This window comes from Zalophus californianus, chromosome 14 (assembly GCF_009762305.2).
Source record: "Zalophus californianus isolate mZalCal1 chromosome 14, mZalCal1.pri.v2, whole genome shotgun sequence".
NCBI classification, from domain to species: domain Eukaryota; kingdom Metazoa; phylum Chordata; class Mammalia; order Carnivora; family Otariidae; genus Zalophus; species Zalophus californianus.
This window is the reverse complement of record NC_045608.1, coordinates 19,481,524-19,506,075: the sequence shown is the minus strand read 5'-3', so window position 1 is coordinate 19,506,075 and position 24,552 is coordinate 19,481,524. Positions and strand designations below refer to the sequence as shown.

The window sequence follows — 24,552 nt, the reverse complement described above, 5'->3', positions numbered from 1 at the left end:
AACATCACCACTGTCTATACCATTTTTGAAAAGTGAGTCAGTGCCTTATTTTTAACCAAACCACCATAGCAGAGACAGTAACATGGATCTGAGCCAAACAAGATAACCCACTCTACCCTCCCTCCCACCCATGGACTCTCCTCCTTTGGATTTTCTTAGTCACCAAAACCCCAAGTCCGCTCTGCGGCCTTCTCGGTAGACGGGGGAGGAGTTACCTCTAGAATCACTGAGGCCAAGAGGCAACTCCCACACGTCCATTTTACAGATGAGCACACCGAGGCCCGGACCACACAGAGTGATGGGGCCTGGAACCCAGCTCTCCTGACATTCAATATGGGTCCCTTTCTGCCCCAGGGTTGTCCCAGCCTCTCCCTATCTCTCACTGGCTGCCTGGCCTTCAGAAAACCAAGTCACCTCTCTGAGCCTTGTTTTAACTCCCTGCAAACTGGTGACAGAATCTAATGGCTCCTTGCAAGGATTACACGAGGACCTTGTGCTGGGACACCAGTTGTGCTGGGTTAAGGAGAGAATCCAGTTATTTACCGATTGGGACAAGGAAATTAAATTGGCAAGAACCAGCCAGGACTCACTGCCTTGCAGAAACATGTCCCGAGGCTGCCATGCTTCCGCCCCAGGAACATCTTGGCCCACGGTCCAGACACCTGTTGTGGTCTGAGGCCTGTCCATCCTGTGGCTTGGCTCTGAGTCCCTGCCTAGGCCCTGGGGTGACAGTTTGTCCCCATCCTGTGCTCAGCTCTGCTCCTTAACTTGTGCCCCGTGACACCAGCGTGGTCTGCAGCCTTGTGGAACACTTTCTTGCCCAGGCCTCTGTGGCCACATCAGCCACCCTGCTCCCCAGACTGGCCCTTCCCAAGGCGGCTCACCAGAGCAAAGAACAGACAGACCCTTGCCTTGGCTCAGCCTCTATCTGGCCTCATTGACCTTGAGCAAGTTGCTTTGACCTCTCTAAACCTCAGCCTCCACCTCTGAGAAGTGGGTATAATCCCATCTACCCCGTTGCTGCAGAGGAGCTCAAGGGAGCCTATGAGCGGCAAAGTGAACCTCGTCTAGTAATAAACAGCACATGCCCACATAGCATCATGACCTAACCACAGCCTATGGAGGTTGACTTTGGCCCCAACTTACACCCGGCTCCGGCAGGGGTGGGGACACAGCCCATCCTCCCCGTAATCCTCCCCCAGAAGACTTGGCCGGGGTGTTTCTACAGTTGCTGCCGTTATGTAGTGAAGCCATTGTAACTGGACAGGTGCGGGCACGCGGGGGACCGGACAGGCAAACAATAGCTGAAGGGCAGTGGGAGGCAGAACCTGGCTGGTCACCAGGCCCCAAGCCAACTCCAGGCCCCGGGGGGCCACCAGATCACTCAGCCCAATCACTGCAGTATTTGTTCCACCGCAAGGGGGCACTGGAGAGACACAAGGAGGTGCCCTGTCTGTCTAACAGTGCTAACACCCAAGCCCACCTGCCCGGTGTCCAGCCTCATCATCTTGCCTGGGGTTCCCTGGCTAAGGACCTGGGGGGAAAGGACGGAGGCAGCACTGGTCACCATCAGGGATAAATTTGCAAGTCCTTAAAGCACAGGGGCTGTATCTTGTCCAACGACTTCAATCCTGCGGCACTATTCAGAATAGTTAGGGGATTTAGCGGACACCGACCCATCAGAAATGATGCCAACTGGAGCCGGGTACTGAGGTCCCTACTTGTGCCAAGCATTAACCCTTTAATTATTGGCATGTGGCCATTCTGAGGGACTCAGGGGAGGGACAGCTGGAGGGCGCTGGGGGGGCCTGGGGTCACACCTGTTTGCCCCCTGGTAGGAAGAGGTTTTGATATTTTAACAACCAATACACCTATCACCAACAACTGAACATAACCAGTCACTCAATATCTTTTCCATGTAAAGTAAGCCAACTCCATGTCCTTAGCTAACATCTAGGTTCCTCTTTCTGCAAAAGTAGGGGTAAAAAGATCCCCATAATTGCACATCAGCTGATATCCTTCTTTCCTTCATTCATTAAACAAACATTTGCTGAGCACTCACTCTGGGCCAAGTTCTACAGGAGGTGCTCCAAATATTGAACTATGCCACCACAATTAAGGCAGACACAGAGGGTGCTGTGGGAGTCGGAGGACAGAAGGCAATGGCAGAGCTTTTCAGACATGTACTATTTGGGCTGGGTTTTGAAGGAGGCATAGGAGTTCGGTAGATCAGCTGAAGAAAGGACATTCCTCCAAGCCGGGAGAGCAGGAGAAAAGGCAAGATGGTGACTGACTGGCACCCAGTCCCCTTCCTGGGGGGCCACTTACCTCTTGTTCTGGAGAGGCGAGCACTGCCTCTTTCCTCAGCCTTGCTTCCTTGGACTCTTTCTCTGTCTCCCGGACCAGTTGCTTAATGAAACCCCCTGGGATGACAGAGAAAAGGGGAGGGGGCGAAGACGGTGGAGGGCTCTTGTCCTCCTCCCGAATCTGTTTTTGCGGAGGCAAAGAAAGAGAAAGCTCAGTGAGTGAACCGGTGGGAGCAAGCCGACCTTTGAAAAGTTTGCAGTGGAGCCCGGGAGGAGGCTGAGGAGGACACACATGACCAAGCGCATGTATGAGAGGCTGCAGCGAAGCAGATGAGGTTGGGCGGGGCTCTGGGACACCTTGAGACAGCACATGGAAATGGAACGCCTGAGCCGCAGAGGCCAACCTGTCAACGTGATTTCTGCCCGGAATCAATTTCCTCATGATGTGAGCTTGGCCCATCGGTTCCCTTCCTTGGCATGGAACAGACTCTGGGAGGACCTGGTCCATAAGGAGCTTTTCCAAAAGGGGATGGACCCCAGGGAACCATGCACATTCTCTGCCTCAGCTTGCAGTTAAAATAACAGTCAGTCAGTTACTCACCTACAGCATGCCAGGAACATGGGAGGGTAAGGAATGGCTTATATAAAAGTCCAACCCTGGCGCGCCTGGGGGGCTCCGTTGGTTAAGCAACTGCCTTCGGCTCAGGTCATGATCCTGGAGTCCCGGGATCGAGTCCCGCATCGGGCTCCCAGCTCAGCGAGGAGCCTGCTTCTCCCTCTAACCCTCCCCCCCTCTCATGTACTCTCTCTCTCTCTCATTCTTGCTCTCTCAAATAAATAAATGAATCTTAAAATAAATAAATAAATAAATAAATAAATAAAGTCCAACCCTCTGGTGACAGCCCACTCCGGTGACCCAGGCCTGTGGCTTCTTGATGGCCCTTAAACAAGGATCCAGGCAGCCTGAGGCTCCCCACACTGGATCTGAAAGCTGGCAGGCTGGATACTGGCATTTTACACTAGAAACATGGCCTCAGCCCAAGCTGACTGGAGCTGGCATGTAGCTGAGACTCCTGTGTGGACCACAATGACCTAGGGATTGAGGCAACGTGACCTGCTCTTGCCAAATGGGCTGTATCTTTAACCAGCATCACTGTGGCTGCCCCGGAGGGAAAAAAAAAAATCTGCAGGGCTTTCTATGGCAGAACCACACACTGGCTAAAATAAGCTCCTTATCAAAGTCCTCATGTGTGGCTGGCAAAGACTTGATCTCTGCAGCCCAGCTGATAGAAGGGGAATCCAAAGGAGATAGGAGAGACCAGGAGACAAAGCAGAGGCCAGGGGTTAAGGCCAGTTGATGCAGACCTCTATCCAGGGAGAGAGAAGCAGGGAGCATGCGAGGCTGGGCTCCCGTGGGCCCCACGCCTCTCCCTCTCGATGGGGACTGAAAGTCATGTCATGAGACAGGTGAAGCTTAAGACCCACTCAGCAGGTGTCAGCCTCTTCTTCCTGCAGCGTTATTCGCAACGCTACCCCCAGATCAGTCCGGGAGGAACAAAGGCAACCCGGAGGCAGCCAGAGAGAACTTCTCAACCACCCCACCCCTCAGCCTCCCATGCATCAAGTCATACACGAGGGTGGGATGTGCGGTGAAGGAGCTAGGAGGCATCAGAGAAAGAGACAGCCCTTCGTGGTATCTTGTGAGAAAATACAAAAGGGGAAAAGAATGACTGGGAAGAAGGGCCCGTTTCCAGTTCTCCATGGTGACAGAAGGCAGGAACCACAGAAACACATCTCCACGGCAGAAGTCTGGCAGCCAACAGCTCTGTCTCTGCCCCACCGCCCACACAAGCCCAGTGCTCATGGGAGCGGCCATGACGATCCAGACAGGACAGCTGGTCTACCCTCATTCCCCCGCAGCCTACTGAGGAACCGGAAGAGACCCAGCAGTCATGGGAGGAGTTCAAGGAGATCATGAACTGGGTTGGAGAGGCTGTGGCTAACCAGAGCTGGCTGAGAGGGCATGGATGGGGGGAAGGGGGGCCTGGACACGTCACAGGGAGGCGCTGGATGCCAGACTCCTCGCCTGAAGCGGGAGGGGACAGCCTGGGCCACCCATGCTCTGACTTGTCCTCTGACTTGGCGGTTGGCCCTACAGCTGTAGCCTGAGCCCTGAACGTTACTTTCCTTCTGCTCCCACAGGGCGAGGCGTGATGAGATGGCCATGCCGAGGCGGTGTCAGGGCTGAGATGGGATGACACAGCGCTCCCTGCTGGACAGCACGAAATGTGGCTTTATGGATGCACACAGCACACGAGACGGACAGATGGAGTCGCGGTGGGGTGGGGGAGAGAAGAGAGACACAGGTTAGCTCTTGGACGCAGCCCTCCTCCCACCCACCCCCCAGCAGCGCCACAGACCAAGGTCACACGGCTAGGCACAGTCCCCCGGGGAGGACCCGGTCGGCACGGAGGCACGGAGTCGGTGGCCGGGTGGACAGCGCCCCCAAATCCTCTTTTCCTTGACCCCACACTTTGATTTGTCATTGAGACATAACACATGTCAGAAAATACAGAAGTATACAGCTCAGCGGCTCTCCCCCAAAGACCGTATCTATTTAACCAGCACCCTGATGAAGAATAAAAAACACCGCTCTATTTGTAAGATCAGGCTGATCTAATTTATGGTGTTGAAGGTCGGAGGGGCTGTTAGCTTTGGGCTGGAAAGGGGCACAAGGGAACCTCCTGGGGTGATGGACACATTATCTATCTTGATCTGGGAGGGGGCCCACAAGTGCATCACATGTAAAATTTCACCCGGCTGTACAATTAATTCACTGGATGGCAATCACAGCTCAATTCAAAAATAAACAAAACAAGGGCGCCTGGCTGGCTCAGTTGGTTAAGTGTCTGACTCCTGGTTTCGGCTCAGGTCACGATCTCACAGGTCGTGAGATCGAGCCCTGCGTTGTGCTCAGCAGGGAGTCTGCTTGAGATTCTCTCTCCCCCTGTCCCTCTGCCCCTCCCTCTCCACCCCACCCCCCACCCCTGCTCGAACACACTCTCTTTCTAAAAAAAACTTTTAAAAATAAACAAAACATTTCAGCCCCCATGACGCTCCCTCACTCCGCCTTCTTAAGTTACCGTGTGTGCCCCAGAGGACAACCACAGTCCTGACTTTGATAGCACAGAATAGTGTGTTTTTCCTTCGTGAGGGGGCAGTTGACACCACAATTTGACCCCACGCATTAGGAAAAGACAGGAACCAAAACTATTCATTAGCCCAGTGCTTTGGGGGGAAACGATTTAGCATGTTTAACATCATCCTGAGAGCCTTTTTTTATAAAGGGGGCTCATTTATTGCCACTGTGCCCAATGTACCAAAAAAAATTAGAAAAGAACCCCCCAACTCAACCTCCCCCAACATCCCCAGCATCAAATTGAGAGTCTTGACAAACGTTCATAACTTAACTTTTGCCCTAGAAAGGCCTCTTCTGGAAAACAAGTGTGAGGAAGTAATCCTAAAGCAGAAACTTTTATCACTGGGTCCCTTAGAGCACCCAAACCAGAGACACAACCCCTGGTGTGCAGTAACTAGACAAGGTCAAATAAATCCCAGCCCACCTAACTTGAGGGAACACTATGAATCCATCAAGAAGGGTATTTAGGAGACATTCTTAGACAGCTCCACGGAGCTATCATTTCTAAGGCCAGCTGTAAGATCTGCCCATTTGTAAGCACACAGTGTGACGTCCTTAGATGAGTTCCCAGAGTTTTGCAACCAAGACCACAATCCCATCATCCCAAGAAGACCCCTCCAGACCATTTGCAGCCACTAGCTGTACCCTCCCTCAGCGCCGAGCCACCACTAAATCTCCGTCTATTGCTATAGATTGCTTTTTCTGGACGTTGGCTATAAATGGGATCCTAGCATCTGCGATCTTTTGTGTCTGGCTTCTCCCACTTTGCAGACCGTGTTTGAGGCTCATCCGCATGGCCGTGTACGGACCACTTTATTCCTCTCTGATGCTAACTGGCGTGCCATCGCACGCATAGCCCTCGTCTTGTTTACGGGGGTCCCGATGAGAAGCGCTGCCCTTAACAGTCCCATAAAGCTTTGTATGCCATATGCTTCCATTTCTCTTAGGTGGATCCCCGGGCGTGGCACTGCTAAGCTTTGGGGTCACATCGTGTTTGACTTTTTAAGAAACCACCAAGCTGTTTTCCCAAGCAGCTGCACCTGTATGAGGCTTGTTGGGGAAGCGGGCACCGAAACACGGGGAGGTGCTCGCGTCGTCTGGTGAAGATCAGAAGGCAGAGCGCAACACTGCACGCACTACACCATCCAGAACGGGCAAAACCGGGGCACCTGGGTGGCTCAGTCGTTAAGCGTCTGCCTTCGGCTCAGGTCATGATCCCAGGGTCCTGGGATCGAGCCCCACATCGGGCTCCCTGCTCCACAGGAAGCCTGCTTCTCCCTCTCCCACTCCCCCTGCTTGTGTTCCCTCTCTCGCTGTCTCTCTCTCTGTCAAATAAAGAAATAAAATCTTTAAAAAAAAAAAAACGGGCAAAACCCAAAACACTCCACGGAAGGCGAAGAGGGGGAGGAAATACACCAAGTTCTTGGTGGAGGCGGTCATGAGTAAAGGGATGGGTGTCTTCTCCTCCTTCTGACTTTTCTCAGACCTGTGCTGGGCCTGCCCACCAATTGGTGTCCCTCCCCGACCCCTCCCAGCTCCGTGCTGGAAGATGCCCCCCATCCCCCATCATCTCAGAGTTTCCAAAGGCCTGGCTGGCCTGTGAGTAGCCACTTTCAGTGGCTTATGCACTTACCCATAAGAAGATGACTTGCACAGAGTTCAAGGCGATCCCACCCGCTGCCTATCTTAGAAGCTGGAGAGGTGGATCTTGGGAGGTGGGGGGAGGGGAACCCAGGCTGGGCTGGAGCTGGCTCCCACCATCTCACGGGAGCCCGCTGGGGCCACCTCTTTCCAGCTCCGCGTTCTGTGGCGTCACCTTAACAGCCAAGAAGTTGGCTCTGGGGGTGTTTATGCCCCAGAAACCGGCAAATGCGTCAGGGCTTTGGTTCCAGGAGCTGCCCAGTTAAATGTTTACCAGCATGTGACTGGCTGAGATCCCAGCACCCCTGGGGGGGACCTGGCCAAGAGGAAATCTCAAGATCCAAAGATCCAAGAAGGGACATTTCAGCTCTGATGAGGTCATGAGCCCATGAGGAGACCCTGGGAACATGTCTCAGTGCAAACAGCCAAGTCTTTGCCTTGAGGAAAAACTCCCCACAGTGTGGACTCTCCCGCTCGCAGACGGAGGAAGCTGGAGAGGGCGCACAAGGTGAGATTCCCTGGGGGGGAGGGGGGTGGTGGGGATGGCGGGGAGGGGAGACCCTGGGGAGGCCCCCAAGTGACTCACGGCCAGAGTCAGCACTGCCACGCGCCTGGGAAGTAAAGCCCAAGCTATGAATAGGCCCGACGTGAGGCAGCCGCCCTGTCCACAGCCCACCCCCCTTCTCATCCAGCACAGGCCTGGCCAGCCCAGCGGCTGCTTCCCAAGGATCGCCCTCAGCTTCAAGGCTCCAGGGAGAATCCTGGCTGTCAGTGCGGGCTGTCCTCAGCCGGGGCTGCTGGCCTGCCCAGAGGTCCCACAGCACAGGGGGACAACGAGAGGGAGCTCTGCGTGGGGCCATCACTCCCTGTGTCCTGCCCCTTGGAGGCACCAGGCCAGGCCCAGTGACCCAGGGCCAGGAGCCAATGCCACTGGGGAGGCTTTGTCAAGCCTTAATTTAAGTAGGTGTTCTTATCACCATGTTCCTTTCCAGGCCTAAAATGCGCACCTGCTGCATCAGCTGCTGTTGTGAGCCATGAGGAGGCCCCAGATGCTCAGAATTCATCCTATAACGTCTTCGGTCACCGTTTAGGGGTGGGGGAGGCTGGGGAAAGGAAAGGTGATCCCCAAAGCCGGGGACAGCTTGAAACAGTTTTTCATGAACGCATGCTGGATCTGAGTGGCCCCACAGGGCCCTCAAGGCTTTCCCTCTCACCCCCCAAATGTCCAGTCATGACGCAGCAGTCAGTCCTCCAGTGACTTCCCCTGTCTTGATAGAGGCCCAGGTGGCCCTCACAACCATCTGCCCTAACGCCTCTGCCCCTTGCTCCTCCTCAGCAGTGACACTGACCTCCTGGAGGCACCTTCTACACAGGTTTCCACCTCAGGGTCTTTGCACATTCTGTTCCCTCTGCTCCAAATGCTTTTCCTTCTGCACAGTAAGTCTTTGCTCAGACTCATCTTGTCACTGATCCTGCCTTCACTGTTTAAATTGAGGCATAGCTCCCATCCTTCCCACCCCACCCTACCCCGGGATCGCCCATCATTTTATCCTGTTCTTCCCCCACCCCCACCTCAATTTATGGCTATTTCACTATCCATCATGCTATAGATTTTGTTTTTTGTTTAGTTTCGGACTCACGTTGCAGAACATGGCCCTATGAGGGCCAGAATTTCCGTCTGTTATGTCCCTTTATTTAGCTCCAGTGCCTAGAACAGTGCCTGGCACATACTTAGCTCTCAGCAAATGTTTGTTGAATGAATGAAGGAGTGCAGGAATGGGTAATGATGAGGGGTGCAGCCAAGAAGGGACAGAGCAGACCCTTGGCAGCGAGACTGTGGCAGGGATTTCTGACATTCCCCCCTGTGCTGTCTGCATCGGGGTGGGGGGCATGGCGCAAGGGGCAGGCAGCATGTTATCATGGCCCAAGTTCATGTCTTGCCACCACCACTAACTACCCTGTGGGACCCCAGGAAATTCTCTGAGCCTTATTTTTCTCAGCTGTAAAATGAGAGGAGAACACCCCCATACTGAGCATATTTTTGATCACCAAAAACTGCTCTGAGTCATAGTTTCATTTTTACTGGACTCCATGGGTGAAGGCTGGCCTGCAGGCCATCAAAAGGAATGAGATCTTGCCATTTGCAACGACGTGATTGGGACTGGAGGGGGTTATGCTGAGTGAAATAAGTCAATCAGAGAAAGACATGTATCACATGACCTCACTGATATGAGGAATTCTTAATCTCAGGAAACAAACTGAGGGTTGCTGGAGTGGTGGGGGGTGGGAGGGATGGGGTGGCTGGGTGATAGACATTGGGGAGGGTATGTGCTACGGTGAGCGCTGTGAATTGTGCAAGACTGTTGAATCACAGATCTGTACCTCTAAACAAATAATGCAATATATGTTAAGAAAAAAGAAAAAGAAGAAGATAGCAGGAGGGGAAGAATGAAGGGGAGTAAGTCAGAGGGGGAGATGAACCATGAGAGACGATGGACTCTGAAAAACACACTGAGGGTTCTAGAGGGGAGGGGGGTGGGGGGATGGGTTAGCCTGGTGATGGGTATTAAAGAGGGCACGTTCTGCGTGGAGCACTGGGTGTTATGCACAAACAATGAATCATGGAACACTACATCCAAAACTAATGATGTAATGTATGGTGATTAACATAACAATAAAAAAAAAAAGTCTGGCCTGCAGAACCCAGCCCAGGGCCCAGCCCAGGATAATTCTCCAACATTCAGGGAGAACCTACTATGTGCCTAGCACTGAGATAGATCCTTACACCCAAATTGCCTCCAGCTCTCCTTGAATTCCTACCAGACCTAGAATTTATTTATTTTAAAAGTTGTTTTCATGGGGGGCGCCTGGGTGGCTCAGTCATTAAGCGTCTGCCTTCGGCTCAGGTCATGATCCCGGGGTCCTGGGATCGAGTCCCACATCGGGCTCCCTGCTCCGCGGGAAGCCTGCTTCTCCCTCTCCCACTCCCCCTGCTTGTGTTCCTGCTCTCGCTGTCTCTCTCTGTCAAATAAATAAATAAAATCTTTAAAAAAAAAGTTGTTTTCATATTCATTCCCACAACAGCACCATGTGGCTGGCATCCCTCCCTTAGAACAGACAGTGACTCAGAGAGGTTAAGGCACTTGCCCAGGGTCACCCAGCAAAAAGGTCAGGCTGAGACCTGCCCCCGGGGCATCCCACTCCTCCCACCCACGCTCTGCTCTCATCTCAGCCCCATGCCGGTGGTGATAAGCAAAGGCCAGTCTGGGGCCGCCAGGTTGGGGCTTGGAGGCACCCTATGTCCTTGCAGCACGTTGTGGAACCCCAGGAAGTTGGCTCAAGTAGGTACATTCGTGGGTAACGCAGGGTGTGCTCTGTTATTTGGTCAGTATCTGTTGGGTGTTAGCCTGTCGTAGTCTGAGGATCAAGGGGGTTAACAAATTCACTCAAGATCACACGGGAAGGAATGGGGATGACCTGGTTGCCTAACCTGCTCCTTCTGCTCGACCCTGAGATCTCGGCCCTTCGACCCTGGAAGGGAGGTAACCAAAAGCTAGGCCATTGATGATAGCCCCACGAAGGTCTGGGCACTGCTCTGTGCTGAGAACGTGAGGGGTCATGTCACTGACTCCCACCCTATCCTAAGGTGGGTTCTGTGAGCCACCCCAAATCAGAGAGAGGGCAAGTGCCTTGCTTCCAGCCAGGAAGTGACAGAGCTGCCTGCTGGACCCGCGCGGTCTGACCTCAGAGGTCATGGCCACGACAACATCCTGGCATGCAGGGATCAGAAGACGAGGTGGGGGTGGGCGGGGGGATAGGAAGATGCCCCTGAGCTGGGTATCGTCCATTTGCCCCTTCAGACCCATCCTCCATCTCTTTCACCTTCCGGCTTCCAGGTGGGTTCAAGCTCACGGGAATCACCCACTGGCAGAGATCAGAGGGCACCTGCGCTCTCGGCTCTCCCTGCTGGGTGGCCACGGGTTGGCTGCCTCCCACCACCGAAGCTCCCCTCCCGAGGCCCCCTCTCCTATCCTGGTGGCGGCTCCCTCCTCTGCCTCTTCAGTCCTGGAGGAAAGAAGGGCTCCTACTGTTGCTGGCCCCAGCATGCTGCACTCAAGAGAGGTCAGCCAAGTTTCCTATAAAGGACCAGAGAGGAAGCCAGTCAAGCACTGAGGGCACAGGGTGTTCTCCCTCGCAACTACTCAGCTCTGCCTTTGCATCCCAGAAGCAGCCCTGGGTGATATGCAAATGAAGGGGTGTGGCTGTTTCAACACAACTTTAGTTTTTAAAACCAGGCCAAAAGCTGGATTTTGGTTCTGGCCAAATCGGGAAGCATGAGGTCAAGGCTCCAACATCCATGCCACATGCCCTCTGAAGACCGCCCTCAGGCTCTCCTTGCTCATCCCTTCTTCCCAGGCACCCAGGTCTGGGGCCATTTCCCAAATGGAAAGGCCCTAGGTCTATGCAGGTTGCTGGGGGAGGGAAGAGTGGAGGCTTGGTTCATCTTTCTGGGCTTCCTAATGCCCCGCTTCCTTCTTTAGCCTGCTCTGTCCTCCAGGACGCTGACCACTAGGGTTGCGGTCCCCCGGGCTCCCTTGCTCTCTGGCCTCCTGTTGAGTTTGGTCAATGGAAGGCTCTGGAACGAGACGTGCATATGGGAGGAACTAGAGGTAGGGTATTTATCCCCCTGCCTGCCCTGCTTCCTCCATCTTGGGCCCCAGTTTTGGCAAAGGCTGTGTTTCTCCTTCTACAGCCCTAAGCCCCTTGGAGCAGTACCTCTCCAGGGACGGACCGCAGTTAGCCTTCATGTTCCTCTATTAATCTTCTCTGCCTTGCACCAGGCCCAAGGCTAGTAACCCACCACTGCTCGTCCCTTGCTTCGTTGGTTTCGTTAACCCCATACACACCTCTTGGAATTGTTCCCTCATTAAAAAGTCTCTCCACATTACCAGCTGGGTGTGCTGTCTCTGAGTAGGACCCTGCCCAATACAGCCAGGGGGCAAGTAGGTTTTAACTCACGCATCAACTCTGACAGTTGCCTCCTAGAGTGTTATATGGGAACGACTCTGAACTTTTATCTGGGCTTGGTGGAAAAGAATGCTCTGATTGATTATTAATGTCTGCCCTGGGCACGGAAGGAGGGAAAGATACACCATTGCTGCCTATTTGCCAGCTATAGGCTTAATGGACAAAGTAAGTCTCATGATTCATGCATGATCCAGCCAAGTTCACCCAGACCTTGAGTTTGATGGCCAAAGAGCTACATAGTAATGAAAAGAGACTTTGCCCAACACAGAGACACCCTTGCCTCATCAGAGCAAGGGAAGCCCACAGCTAGCAAGTAGCTGAGGATTCAGGCCACACTTGCAAAAACCCACATTATCCTAGAAGATGAGAAGGGGGTGGTGGGGGAGGTGATGAATGAGAAAAAAGAGCAGGGAAGTTAGCAGTAGGAAAGAGGTAGTGAGGAGAGAGGGAGGGAACAGCAGGGGAGGCACTGATGGAGAAGACAGGGAGGCAGGGGGTGGAGAATGCAATGTCCACTGTCAGAGAGCCTCAGAGGACCAGCCCCGCTCACAAGGAATTTCCTGGATGGAAAATCAATGAGTCCTTTCTTGGTCATACCCAGCAATGGGGAGCTCACTACTAAGTAAGGCATTCATTGTGCTTTTCTTCTTTGGAACCAGAGCAACAAAGCCTTCAGAGGCCACAGAACCCACCTTCTCCGATCCTGACACAGAACCAGGGTCCTCATCTCCCTATTCCCTGGGGTCTGCCACTTTTTCTTCCTACCCACAGAGCTGCCTTGTCAGGACAGCCACACACGGGCCCCAGTTCTGTTCTCTGGAGCGATAGATAAGGTTTTCCATGTAACACATGTGGGGTCTGCCCCCAATTTTCTCATCCGAAGCCTTCAACCATTTCTTGGGTAAGAAATTTCTCATGGCTCCCAGATCCTTCAGAATGCCGGCCACTGTCCCCTGGGAGTTTTTTAGATGGTTCTCTGCAACAGAGTGGACACTTCCGTTCACAAAGGCTGACTGGGGTGAACAGAGCGGACCTCTGATCCCTCAGTGGGCTGACCTCAGCTTTGGGGGTCTCACAGCTAAGCTTGGGCCCCACCTGCCTTCTGTTAAATCTCCTAGGGCTGCAGCGCCCCATCTGTCAAGTGGGGGCACCAGCCTTTCTTATCCACTTTGCAAGGTGGTAGGAGTACTGGATGCTCTGTACACCTGTGAGCCAGGACTTTCCCAGCAGCCCTGTCTCCTATTGTCCCTAGTCAAGTTCCAGTCTTTCAGGTTCCTGGACCCAATTCCAACAGCAGGGGTGCTCCCCACACAACACCAAGCTGTTCTCAACACCAGCAGGGTGATCAAGAATGAACTCCATTCAACGCAATTCTGACACCATCTACCTGGAGACAGTATGACATTCTGCAAGTAAAGGGCTCAGTCCCACAAGACCACCTTCCACTTCGGACACCAATCCTGAACCCGAGTTGTCACCTATGTTTCTGACCACCTCTGGCTATAAATCAGAGGTTCCCATGATCCCCATCTTGGGTCTGATACATTTGCTAGAACAGCTCAGAACTCAGAGAAACACTTCACTCCCCAGATGATCACATGCCTATTATGAAGGCATAGAAGTCAGGAACAGCTAGATGGAAGAGAAGCTCAGGGCAGGGGATGGGGAAAGGGTGGGGAGTGCCAGGCCTGATCCAGGGCACCACTCTCCCCAAATTTCCGTACGTTCACCAACCCAGAAGCTCTCCAAACAGTATCCTTTTGGGTTTTTATGGAGGCTTCATTAAATAGGTACGATTGATGAAATCATGGGCCATTGGTGATTGAACTCAGACTCTTGCTCCTCTCCTGTCTCAGGGGTTACGGGTGGGTTCCAACCCTCTAAGCCCATGGTTGGCTCCACTGGCAACCAGCCCCCATCCTTAGGTGGTTTTCAAAAGTTAACATGATGTTAACATAACATGGTTTCAAAAGTTTCGTGGTATTAACATAACAAAAGCCACATTTATCACTCTCATGCTTAGGGAATTCCAAGGGTTTGGGGAGCTGTGAGCTCTGAACAATGGATGAAAACCAAATATTTACGAGAAATATATTTTGGTCATCTGAACATGGCACGCAGGTCAATTAAAATCTGCAAAAGCTTTGCACCTCAGTGGCTGACAAGCCAGCACCCACCGGCCCACCGGCCCTCGCCTCTATCCCCAAATCAAGCAGTGAGGGTTTCTTGGAGAAGTGATCAGAGAAAAGTCTGGGTCCCTCCAGCACATCACCACTCCCCTCTCCATATCTGTAGTTGCCCCACTGACCTGGGCAGGCCACGCGCCCCTGCCAGCCACCGTATAGCCTGATGAGATGTTAGACCTCACAGATTGGCCTCCTGGCCTCATGCAGGGATGGCCAATACTGTTTCTCCCTCATGCCAGCACCAGCTGATCTGCAGTTGGGAACCGCCTGGAGTGTTACATTGAGAATGATTCCACACTGGTGGAAAAGCGTGTGGTGATTGACTAGTAATGCCTGCCATGAGCACAGGAAGGGTTAGGGGTGGTGCCTCTGCCAAGTATCTGCCCTTTGCCGCCTGGTGTTCTGCTGGCCACACTGAAGCAAGAAGCCAGTCATACTTCTGCTGGGGGCCTCCCCTGAATGCTTTTGGGGTCTGAGTACCCCACAACAGGCTATCTTCCTTCCCCTCCTGTGGTTGCTATGTAGAGCTATGCTGTCGAATATCGCAGCACCTAGCCACATGTGATTTAAATTATTTAAGTGATTTTAAATGAAGTTCAATTAAAACATCACCTTCTCAGTCACACCAGCCACATTTCAAATGCTCAACAGCCACATGTGGCCAGCAGCTACCATAGTGGACAGGACAGATACAGAATACTTCTATCATTGCAGAAGTTCTATTGGATCACATCGGATTAGATCCGTGGTTTTCAGTAGGTGTGATTGTGCCCATCAATGGACGTTTGGCAATGCCTGAAGACATTTTTGGTTGTCACAACTGGATTGGGGGCAGGGGTTGCTGGGGGCATCTAGCAGGTAGAGGCCAGGGATGCTGCCAAACATCCTAGAGGACAGCCCTCCCACCCCGCACCACACACAACAAAGAATCATCCAGACCCAAATGTCAATAGTGGGGTGGTCGAGACATCCTGCTCTAGAAAATCCACATCGAATGGAGAAAAGCATTAAGGGGGAAACAAGGGCAAAATAGTCTTGCTTCAAATAATAAATAGCAAAGAACAATAATGGACTAAAAAAAACTGAGAAGAGGAGCTGACCCACTGTTGACCAAAGAAGAGAAGAAATTCCTGGATCCATCACCACTTAGTAGCTCCGTGCCCTTGGCAGTCACTAAACCGCTCTGATTCTCAGTTTCCTCGTCAGTAAAACTGAAATACCCTCCTCCAAAGGATTACCAATGGATTCAATGAGGTCATGAGTGTGAATGGGCTTTGTGATCTGTCCGCGAGAAACGGCGCGGCGTAATTTACTAATGAGCTCCTGTTGTTTATTACACTAAAGATAAAGTCTCCATTTTATTCTGCATGACGTTGGGGGCACTTAAGCCTCGAAATCTCACTTCTTGATCTGCAAAATGGGGCTAATAACTCATGCCCCAACTCACAGTAATATCCAGCACCAATGAGACATTTAATCCCATTGAGCAACTGTCTCTATCTCTCTCAACTCAACAGCTAATCCGGTCACCCTCCATGAAATTGAAACTCAAGCCCCAGCTGGTACCCACGAAACAGCTGAAAATGCATTCAGTCTTTTACGGGCTAAGAAAAATTCCCTTGGGACTCCGGCCCCCGAAATTCCTGTTTCCCTGAGCATGAGTATTGGCCAGGTATTTGGTGAACCCACCTCGCCAATTCTCCAGGATCTTTGCTTCATTGCCAGAAACTGTTGTTCTTAAAGGGCACTGCTGGCACTGCAAAGCTGTGTGTCCTTGAGCAGGTTGCCTCCCCTCTCTGTGCCACAGATGCAATTGGATCTGACAGCACCCAGCGGCCCTCCACTTGTCTCAAACCCACTCTGACCATTCTCCATTTTGCAAACAACTCAATTTTACACAGTTTCACATGGTACAAGGGCACCATGAAAAGACATGGGGGAACTGTAAACCATGTCATTAAGTGAAAGAAGCCAATCTGAAAAGCCTCCATGCTGTATGATTCCAAGTATATGACATTCTGGGAAAAGCACAACTCTGCAGAGAGTAAAAAGATCAGCAGTTGCCAGGGGTCGGGGAGGAGTAGGGGATGATCGGGCAGAGCACGGAGGACAGTGAAGATGCTCTTCATGATACGGCAATGATCGATCCATGTCATTACACATTTGCCCAAACCCCTAGAATGTCCACCACCAAGAATGAGCCCTAATGTCAACTATGGACTCTGGGTGATGATGATGTGTCATGTCGGCTCATCCATTGGGCCAGATGTCCCACTCCGGCCCAGGATGTGGATAGTGGGCAGAGACCATCCATGTGTGGGGACACGGGGTACATGGCAAATCTCTGTACCTGCCCCTCAATTTTGCTATGGACCTGAAATGGCTCTAAAAAAATAAAGTTTATTAATGAAAAAAATTAACCGAAATTAATATAACACTATTTGTTAACTAACTGGAATTAAAATAAAAACTTAAAAAAAAAAGTCAAGGCGAGGCCACATACCACAACAACTAACCACCTGCTTAAAACGGACCATTCAGGGGCGCCCGGGGGGCGCACTCAGTTAAGCGTCCCACTGCTGGTTTCAGCTCAGGTCATGATCTCAGGGTCGTGAGATCGAGCCCCACGTCGGGCTCCGTGCTCGGTGTGGAGTCAGCTTGGGATTCTCTCTCTCCCTCTCCCTCTGTGTCTCCTGCTCATGCTCTCTCCCTCTCCCTCTCTCTCTCTCTCATTCTCTAAAATAAATAAATAAATAAATAAATCTTTCAAAAAAAGAAAAAAGGACCATTCAGACAGTTGTTTTTATCTACTAGGTGAGCCAGGCCCCACTGAAGGGCTGTCTCATCATGGCCCAGTAGAAACAGCTAGAGTTCCTGTTCTTTTGGCAGCGTTAGGAAGTCTCTTCGGCTTTGGGGCCTTCTGTTCTCATCCCGAAATGCCGCCAGAAGGGCTTGGTCTTTCTCCCCTGGGTGACACCGACCTTCGGATATTTTGCAATAATCAGGCCTGAGCAGCCCCCTCTGTGCTTTCTTAGCTCGCACCTGAGGAAAGGTGGGTCTCCAGCTTTGGTGGGCACCAGAACTGCCCGTGGGGTTTGAAATCTGTAGGTTTCTGGGCTCCTGCCCCCAAGACTGTTCCGTGGGTCTCGGGAGAGCCGGGGACTCTGCTGTGTGAAAGGCCCCCCCAGGGGAGGCTGATGCCCCCCACTTGGAGAAGGGCTGCCCCAGAGGTTGGGTCCCAGAAGACAGCTCCAGGATAGGGCCACCCACCCCCCCTCAGGTTTGGAAAGGGACACTGAAGCCGGGGAGGGACTTGTCTGAGGTCACAGAGTCAGCAGGGCCTGAGTTGGGCTACTCAAGGTGACCAGGCCTGCGTGCAGGTGGCACCAAATATTTATTCATTGGTGACGGGCAGCCCCTCGGAAGTCAGGCGACTGAGAGCCTCTGCTTTTCCTCTTCATCTTTCTGTCTCCACCCCCAGGCCTCCTCTTTCTGTTATATTCCAGAACTCATCTACAGCCGACTGGACGCAGGCCCTCCCCAAGCCCACCCTGGACCTATTTTCCAGAGACAGAGCACAGCTCGGGCCAGCAGCAAACACAACACTCAAAGAAACCACCCCCAGGTGGGACACGGGGGAGCTCGCGTGGGCCCCCCCCTCCCCCCGCCTCTGCGAGCTGGTGCATCGAACTGGGCGGGCAGCTTCCTGGCCGGCCACAAAGAAAAAGCCAGAGCCCAGGTTTCCAGGCCCGGTGGGATGGGAGCCCAGGCCTCTGCCGGGTCAGGGCCAGACGGGGCGGCGTGGGACCAGCCAGGCTTTCTCCCCTCCAGCCGCCTCTAGGAGAAAGCCCGCACAGAGGCTCCAGGGAGGGCCGGGCCCCCTCCCTGTCCCCACCACCCACAGGGGCCTGTGAAACTTCTCCATTCAAACAGGCGCCTGGTCACTGGGGAGCCAGATAAGGCACCTCCTGGGACCAAGGGAGGATCAAGTCAGCGCCGCATGAAATCCAAGCTTTGTCTGTGAACCCGGCGTTCCCCTCCCCCACCACGCACCTGTTTATTGAAAATAAAAGGCCATTACCGCGAAGGCTTGCCCTCGTCAGGGTGGGGAACTTGGCGACAGGAAGAGTTGGTGGCCTGCCTGCAAACTGACACCCCGTTAAGCAGAAACCACTGATAGTGGAGGAAAAAATACGAACCCCAAACGTGGGTCGGCTAAGATGCCACCCTGGAGGGTACCCATGACTCTGCACGTAATTTTAAAAATGATTAGCAGACGGCTGGGGCCCGACAGACAAAAGGGATCCTTAGAAGAGTCCGCTCACCCCAGCATTTTGTTCTAAAACATCCTTCCATGAAAGACTCGTGTTTTCTATGTGGGCCATACGGGTTGCCGGAGGCCGTCCAGCCAGAGAGGCCCCAGGACGACGGACCACAGGTCCGGACACGCGCTGCCCCGGCCCCCAAAAGCACATTCTGGAAAATGATACCCATCAGCTCGCAAGGTGCCCCTCGTAAAACCTGGTCCCACGGTACCTTCTGCGCAAGAGGCCACAGGTCACGGGAGCCACACCGGCCCGAGAGATCTCCCCGGGGGGCAGCGCAGAGACCCCACCACGCCCGGACAGCAGGGGCGAAGGAGAAATGTCAGGAACACCCTCACACACATCCCCTTCCTTGACTGCTCCGCCCCGTCCTCCCTCCCCCTCCCCCCTGCGCCAATCCGATGGCAGCAGCTGAGCCAACGAGTCATTTCTAAAATTAGCCGGTGAGCCCCAGGTCTGGCCAGGAGACAGCAGCCCCGGGGTGGCCGTTGACCGGGCATCGGACAGCATGGACATATTTGGTGGCGCGGAGCAGGGGAGGGGACAGCACATTCTCACCCGTCATCCCTGTCGCCGGCAGGCCGCACACTCCCGCCTCTGCCCCACACAGATAACCGGAGGCCGCAGGGGTTGGGGGAGGAGGAGAGCGAGGCTCTGCTCTCCAGCTGGACTCTGGAAAAAAATAACTGGAGCCAGTTCTGGTGTCTCAGAGTAAACAATCATGCGTCACCCGCCGGACACCCACCTGCGGGCTTCACTGAGCTCATTTACTATTCCCGACAACCCTGCGCGACGTAGGGGTTTCCCCCGCACTCATTTGACAGACAGGGAGACTGAGGCACAGAAAGCTCAACCAACTCGCCTGAAGCGGTGGAAAGCCAGAATTCGAACCCAGGCAATGCTGGCCCCAGAGCGCACAGTCGTAAAAGTTGCAGCCAGTAGGACACTATGAAAGGTACCGTGTCCGCTGCGCAGAAGGAGAAAAGTAAGGACGTCGATAGGTTAAGAACATCATGAGTCCCCACAGCTAGCAAGGGACTCCAATCTAGATCTTTCTGATTCCCAAGGCCACGGTCATTCCATTCAAACATGGCATGCTGCTTCTCTTAAGAAAAGCAATTTTATTTATTTATTTATTTATTTATTTAAAGATTTTATTTATTTATTTGAGACAGAGAGAATGAGAGAGAGAGAGAGAGAGCGCGCGCACATGAGAGGGGGGAGGGGCAGAGGGAGAAGCAGACTCCCCCCACCAAGCAGGGAGCCCGATGAAGGACTTGATCCTGGGACTCCAGGATCATGACCTGAGCCGAAGGCAGTCGCTTAACCAACTGAGCCACCCAGGTGCCCTATTTTATTTTTATTTTTAAGATTTTATTTATTTACTTGAGAGAGAGATAGAGCACAGAGGCAGAGGGAGAAGCAGGCTTCCCGCAGAGCAGGGAGCCCAAAGCAGGGCTCGATCCCAGGACCCCAGGATTACAACCCGAGCCAAAGGCAGACGCCCAACCGACTGAGCCACCCAGGCGTCCCAAGAAACATTTTAACCAGTAGTACACTTTGTTACTTTTCTATCCCTGTGGCTGATAGAGCAGTATATTCTCAAGGTACTTACTTCCTTCTGGGGGTTGAGATTTAGCATTTTATTGGAAGTTTGTGGAAACACTTTCCTTTGGACGATGAAACATGAACCCACCTCCTGGCGCTAAAACTAGCCTCCTGGCGCTTTGCTGTCCTGTTTATATTGTATATCTTTTCATGGCTGTCGGTCCTACGTGGTGGGGTGGACGTGTAGACACGACTCTAGGCCTGGGCTGGGGATCTCTGGCAGCCTCAGTCTGCAGTGCCGTTTGGATTGACTTGAAGGGAACTGTGTCCCAAGGTCACCTGGCATTTCTGCTTTATTCCCCTGGTAACTGTGGTGCTGAGAAACCCACCAGGACAACCAAGTATTGCTCTGCCCGCGCTGTGATTTAGGGCAGCCCTTGTAAGTGGTATTCTGTCACCGGGCTGAGCATTGGCTTCCGGGTCTCCAGATTTTGTTCCCCAGGGGGCAGGACAGGACAAGAAAGTGAAGGCTCTCTAGGCCCCCCGGGGAAAGTGGCCCCTTCTGGCGCTTCTGGAACATGCACAGTCCAAGCGGCTGCAGGTCCGTTGGGACACAGACTAGGGAACCGTGGGTGTGTGCACCTGCCCTGGGGTGGTCAGTTTCTCCCCCTGGAGACCTGGCCTCGTCTTCAGCTGGTCAGTTCTGGATCCACAAAATGGCCAAGGGATGGATTGTGATATTTTATTTTTTAAAAAGATTTTATTTATTTGAGAGTGAGAGAGAGAGAGAGAGAGAGAGAGAGTGCACGAGCAGAGGTGGGGGAGGGGCAGAGGGAGAGGGGGAAGCAGACTCCCCGACAAGCAAGGAGCCAGACACGGGACTCGATCCCAGGACCCTGAGATCATGACCTGAGCCGAAGGCAGACGCTTAACCCACTGAGCCACCCAGGTGCCCCTGGATTGTGATATTCTATTGGGGCAACTGACTTAAGCTTCCTGATCATCCTTAACTGCTTCTTTGAGTAGGACCCTTGTTGGTGGTCCATCTGTTTTGCCCCTGGGGATGCCACATTCTATTCATTATCTCCACACAGCCTGTGACTTAGGGGCCCCCAGTGCACCCCATCTCACCACACGCTAAGTGACTGCTTCCGCCTGGCTCCTGATGGCTGAGTGCCATCCCCTGGCCTCTCTCATTTGGGGCTCCTATCATCCCCACTGTTCTCAGAGAACTGTGTGTTGTATGTGTGTGTGCTGATAAACTGGAGAACAGTCCCCTGCATCTGAGTGTCGTGGGGCAGTCATGAGAATCCCCCCAAGTGACTGCTGAGGGGCCTGTGTTGTGTGTCACAGTCCCCACAGAGATGAAGGGGAACTGTCTCTCTCTGTGTCCTTAAGTGGTTGGTACACAGTAAGTGCCCCATAAATGCATATGGGATAAATAACCAAATGTATGGAAACTGGACCAGAGCAGGCGTCCCAGGACCTGGTCCCACATCATGCATTCTCTAGACGTCTGTTGGTCTGTCTGTCCGTCTCCCATCAGTCTGTGTTCTCCTGTTCATCCCGGTCACCCAGCACCAAGCCAGGCACTGAGCAGGTGCTCATGGAATCTCTGGTGGACAAAGTAGCCAATGAACAGAAAACTATAGCCCGGATTGTAGAGGTGGGAGAGATCCCTGCAGAGAGACCCCTGAATCCCACCCCCCTGGCCTCAGGGTTCCCTTCTATAAAATGGGGATCCTGATGCCACTGATGGTTCTAGTCCTTTATGGCCCGTGGTAGGTGCTCAGTGAATGTTTGTTGAATGACTGAATGATCAAATGTAGATCTATAAAAGTTTTCCTAGCTCTGCCCCGCCTGCAGAGGAGAGCCAACGCTGACCTTCCTAGTGATGCTGGTGTCCTCTCACGGGATGGCCTCAGGTGTCCTGCTGGCCCCCCAGCGGGTGTTCCTCCCCTCGCACTCCCCTCCTGTGGCCTCGTGCGCAGAAGGTACCGTGGGACCAGAGGAGCCAGGCTCCTGGTGTCCTTGTCAGGATGACAATCCTGTAGCCTAGGAGAGTGGTCCCGAATGCATATACTTTCCCATATCTGGCCTTCTGTTGGCAACTAATTTCTCTCTGCTTTTTATTATCTTTCCCCAAAGCATCCGTTAAGCTTACCCATAGCCAGCCAGTCCCACCGTCCAGAATTCACTCTCTCTGCCACTTTCCTCAAACGCTTTGCTGCCCTAAATAAAGAAGTAAACGGAAGCAAGCTCAAAATGGTCAAGTTTATTCAGGAATAGCAGAGGGATTGCAATTCAGGACAAGCAAATGGTAGCAAGCTACAGGCAAGTAGGGTCGCAGGTTTGGGTAGGTCGTATCGACGGGCAGGGAACGTAAAGAGGGGGCAGTTCAGCGAAGGTCTCTGACATTCAATGACAAAAGGACACCAGCTCTGAAAATTCCCCGAGCAGATGGAACCAGTCCAGCCACACAAACAAAGGTCCATTCAGCCCGCTTTGCGAGACCAAACTGACCTGCATCACCTCTGGGTCACGCCTCTGGCAAAGTTTCCCACAGTGGATATGGGACAACCTCTGACCAACACCTCATCATCCAAGGAAATTGCAACACGATCAGTCTTCTGTAAATCAGGAAAATCAGTCTCTTAGCCTTGAGGTTTTATCTTCCCGGGGTGCACATGCACGAGGTTCCTTTTCTATGTTCCAGTTCTTAGATTTAGCGTTTTTTTTTCCCCAGCTCGATAGGACAAAGCATCCGGTGCACCCCCTTCCACCGGCGTACCATCCCCACTCACCTCTGCTGCAAATGTGAACACTGTAAGCCCCCCTCTCTTTGAACCAGGGGTTTCTCTGTTCCACCTACCACCACCGATTCCCATCAGTGACCACGGCCAACCGGGCAGTGGGTGATCCAGCCCCCGCACCCCATGTCAGCACCTGCGGCCCAACACTGCAGACTGCTTTCCCCGGGGGGAAGCGGATTCTGAGATAGAATGTAATGAACAGAACTTATATTAAAGATTTCTCTTGGTATCTACGCCTATGGAAGGATGGAGAAGGAATCAGGATCGGACAGAGGGAAATGTCTAGCTGTGACGAGGGCCCCCAAACAGCCTGTGGCAACCCCACTGTGACCCCTAGAGCTAGTTTGTTCTCGAATTGGGACCAAGATGGCCAGTGCTTTGTACCTCGGCGTGGACCAGTCACTGGATGTGGGCACCCGGGCAAGGGTGTGACATCGGGCAAGGCAGCGCTCTGTAGCTAAGGCATCCCCGAAGGGGCAGACAGCCGAGGGCCGCCTGAGGACTGCAGCCCTAGCACAGACAAGGCCTTCAGTGAAGGAGGATCTGGACAGCACATGACACTGTCCACCGTAGACTCCCTGGCCAAGGTCATCCAGGACATATTTGGCAAGGTGGAGCGACCCATGACCACATTCAGCACCACTGCTGCTACCTCTGGACACAAGGCTCCCGTGCTCACCCCTGCAGGTGCTGGCCAAAGCCAACCTTGAGGAGAGTGGGAAGTTCACTGGCATGGTGTTTCATGCCCCCACCGCCACTGCGTCTCATGGATCTGATCTGCTGTCTAGAAAAATCTGTCCAATACATCGACATCAAGAACGAAATGAAGCCAGTGTCAGAGGAAGCCCTGGGCCACACAAAGAACGCGTCCCGCTCCTGCGGTTTTATTTTTTTTTTTAAGATTTATTTTATTTTAGTTTTTTAAAGATTTTGTTTATTTATCTGAGAGAGACAGAGCACAAGCAGGGGGAGGGGCCGGGGGAGAGAGAGAAGCAGACTCCCCGCTGAGCAGGGAGCCGGACACAGGGCTCGGTCCCACGACCCTGAGGTCCTGACCTGAGCCGAAACGAGTTAGATGCTTAACCAACTGAGCCACCCAGGCGCCCCCCTCACCCTCTTCACCGCAGAATTTTAACACCTTAATACCATTGTGTCAAGCTCATTTCCTAGCATGACAATGAATTTGGCTACGACAACCACACGGCAGACCTCATGGGTCCACACAGCCTCCCAGGAGTTAAGAGCCCTGGCCACTAACCCTGGCAACAACATTTCACCTTTATGGAGTCCCTGCCCCAACTCTGTCCCCAACACACTGAGAATTTCCCATCGTTTGCACCAGGGGTTCGAAACGGGGTGGTTTTGTTCCCCGCAAGAGGCGTTTGGCAACGTCTGGTGCTATTTTGGGTTGTCCAGACTGGCTGGTGGTGGGTAGGCACTGGCATCTAGTGGGTAGAGGCTGCTCAACATACTACAGGGCACAGGAATGGCCCCACTGTGCCCCCA

The 24,552-nt window shown here is 53.1% G+C and overlaps 1 protein-coding gene across 3 annotated transcripts in view; it reads right to left on the bottom strand.

Annotated features, from left to right (window-relative positions):
- MYO18B (myosin XVIIIB) overlaps positions 1 to 19,028 on the bottom strand; it is a 264,358-nt gene extending 245,330 nt beyond the window's left edge. For all 3 annotated transcript variants that reach the window (XM_035724040.1, XM_035724041.1, XM_027577179.2), the window contains exons 1-3: positions 18,897 to 19,028; positions 4,494 to 4,598; positions 2,329 to 2,487 (exon numbers count right to left, since the gene is read on the bottom strand). In XM_035724040.1, the coding sequence (XP_035579933.1) occupies positions 2,329 to 2,487; positions 4,494 to 4,532 (198 nt within the window). In that variant the 5' untranslated portion in view covers positions 4,533 to 4,598; positions 18,897 to 19,028. The remainder of the gene's footprint in view (positions 1 to 2,328; positions 2,488 to 4,493; positions 4,599 to 18,896) is intronic.
- Positions 19,029 to 24,552: the final 5,524 nt, after the last annotated feature.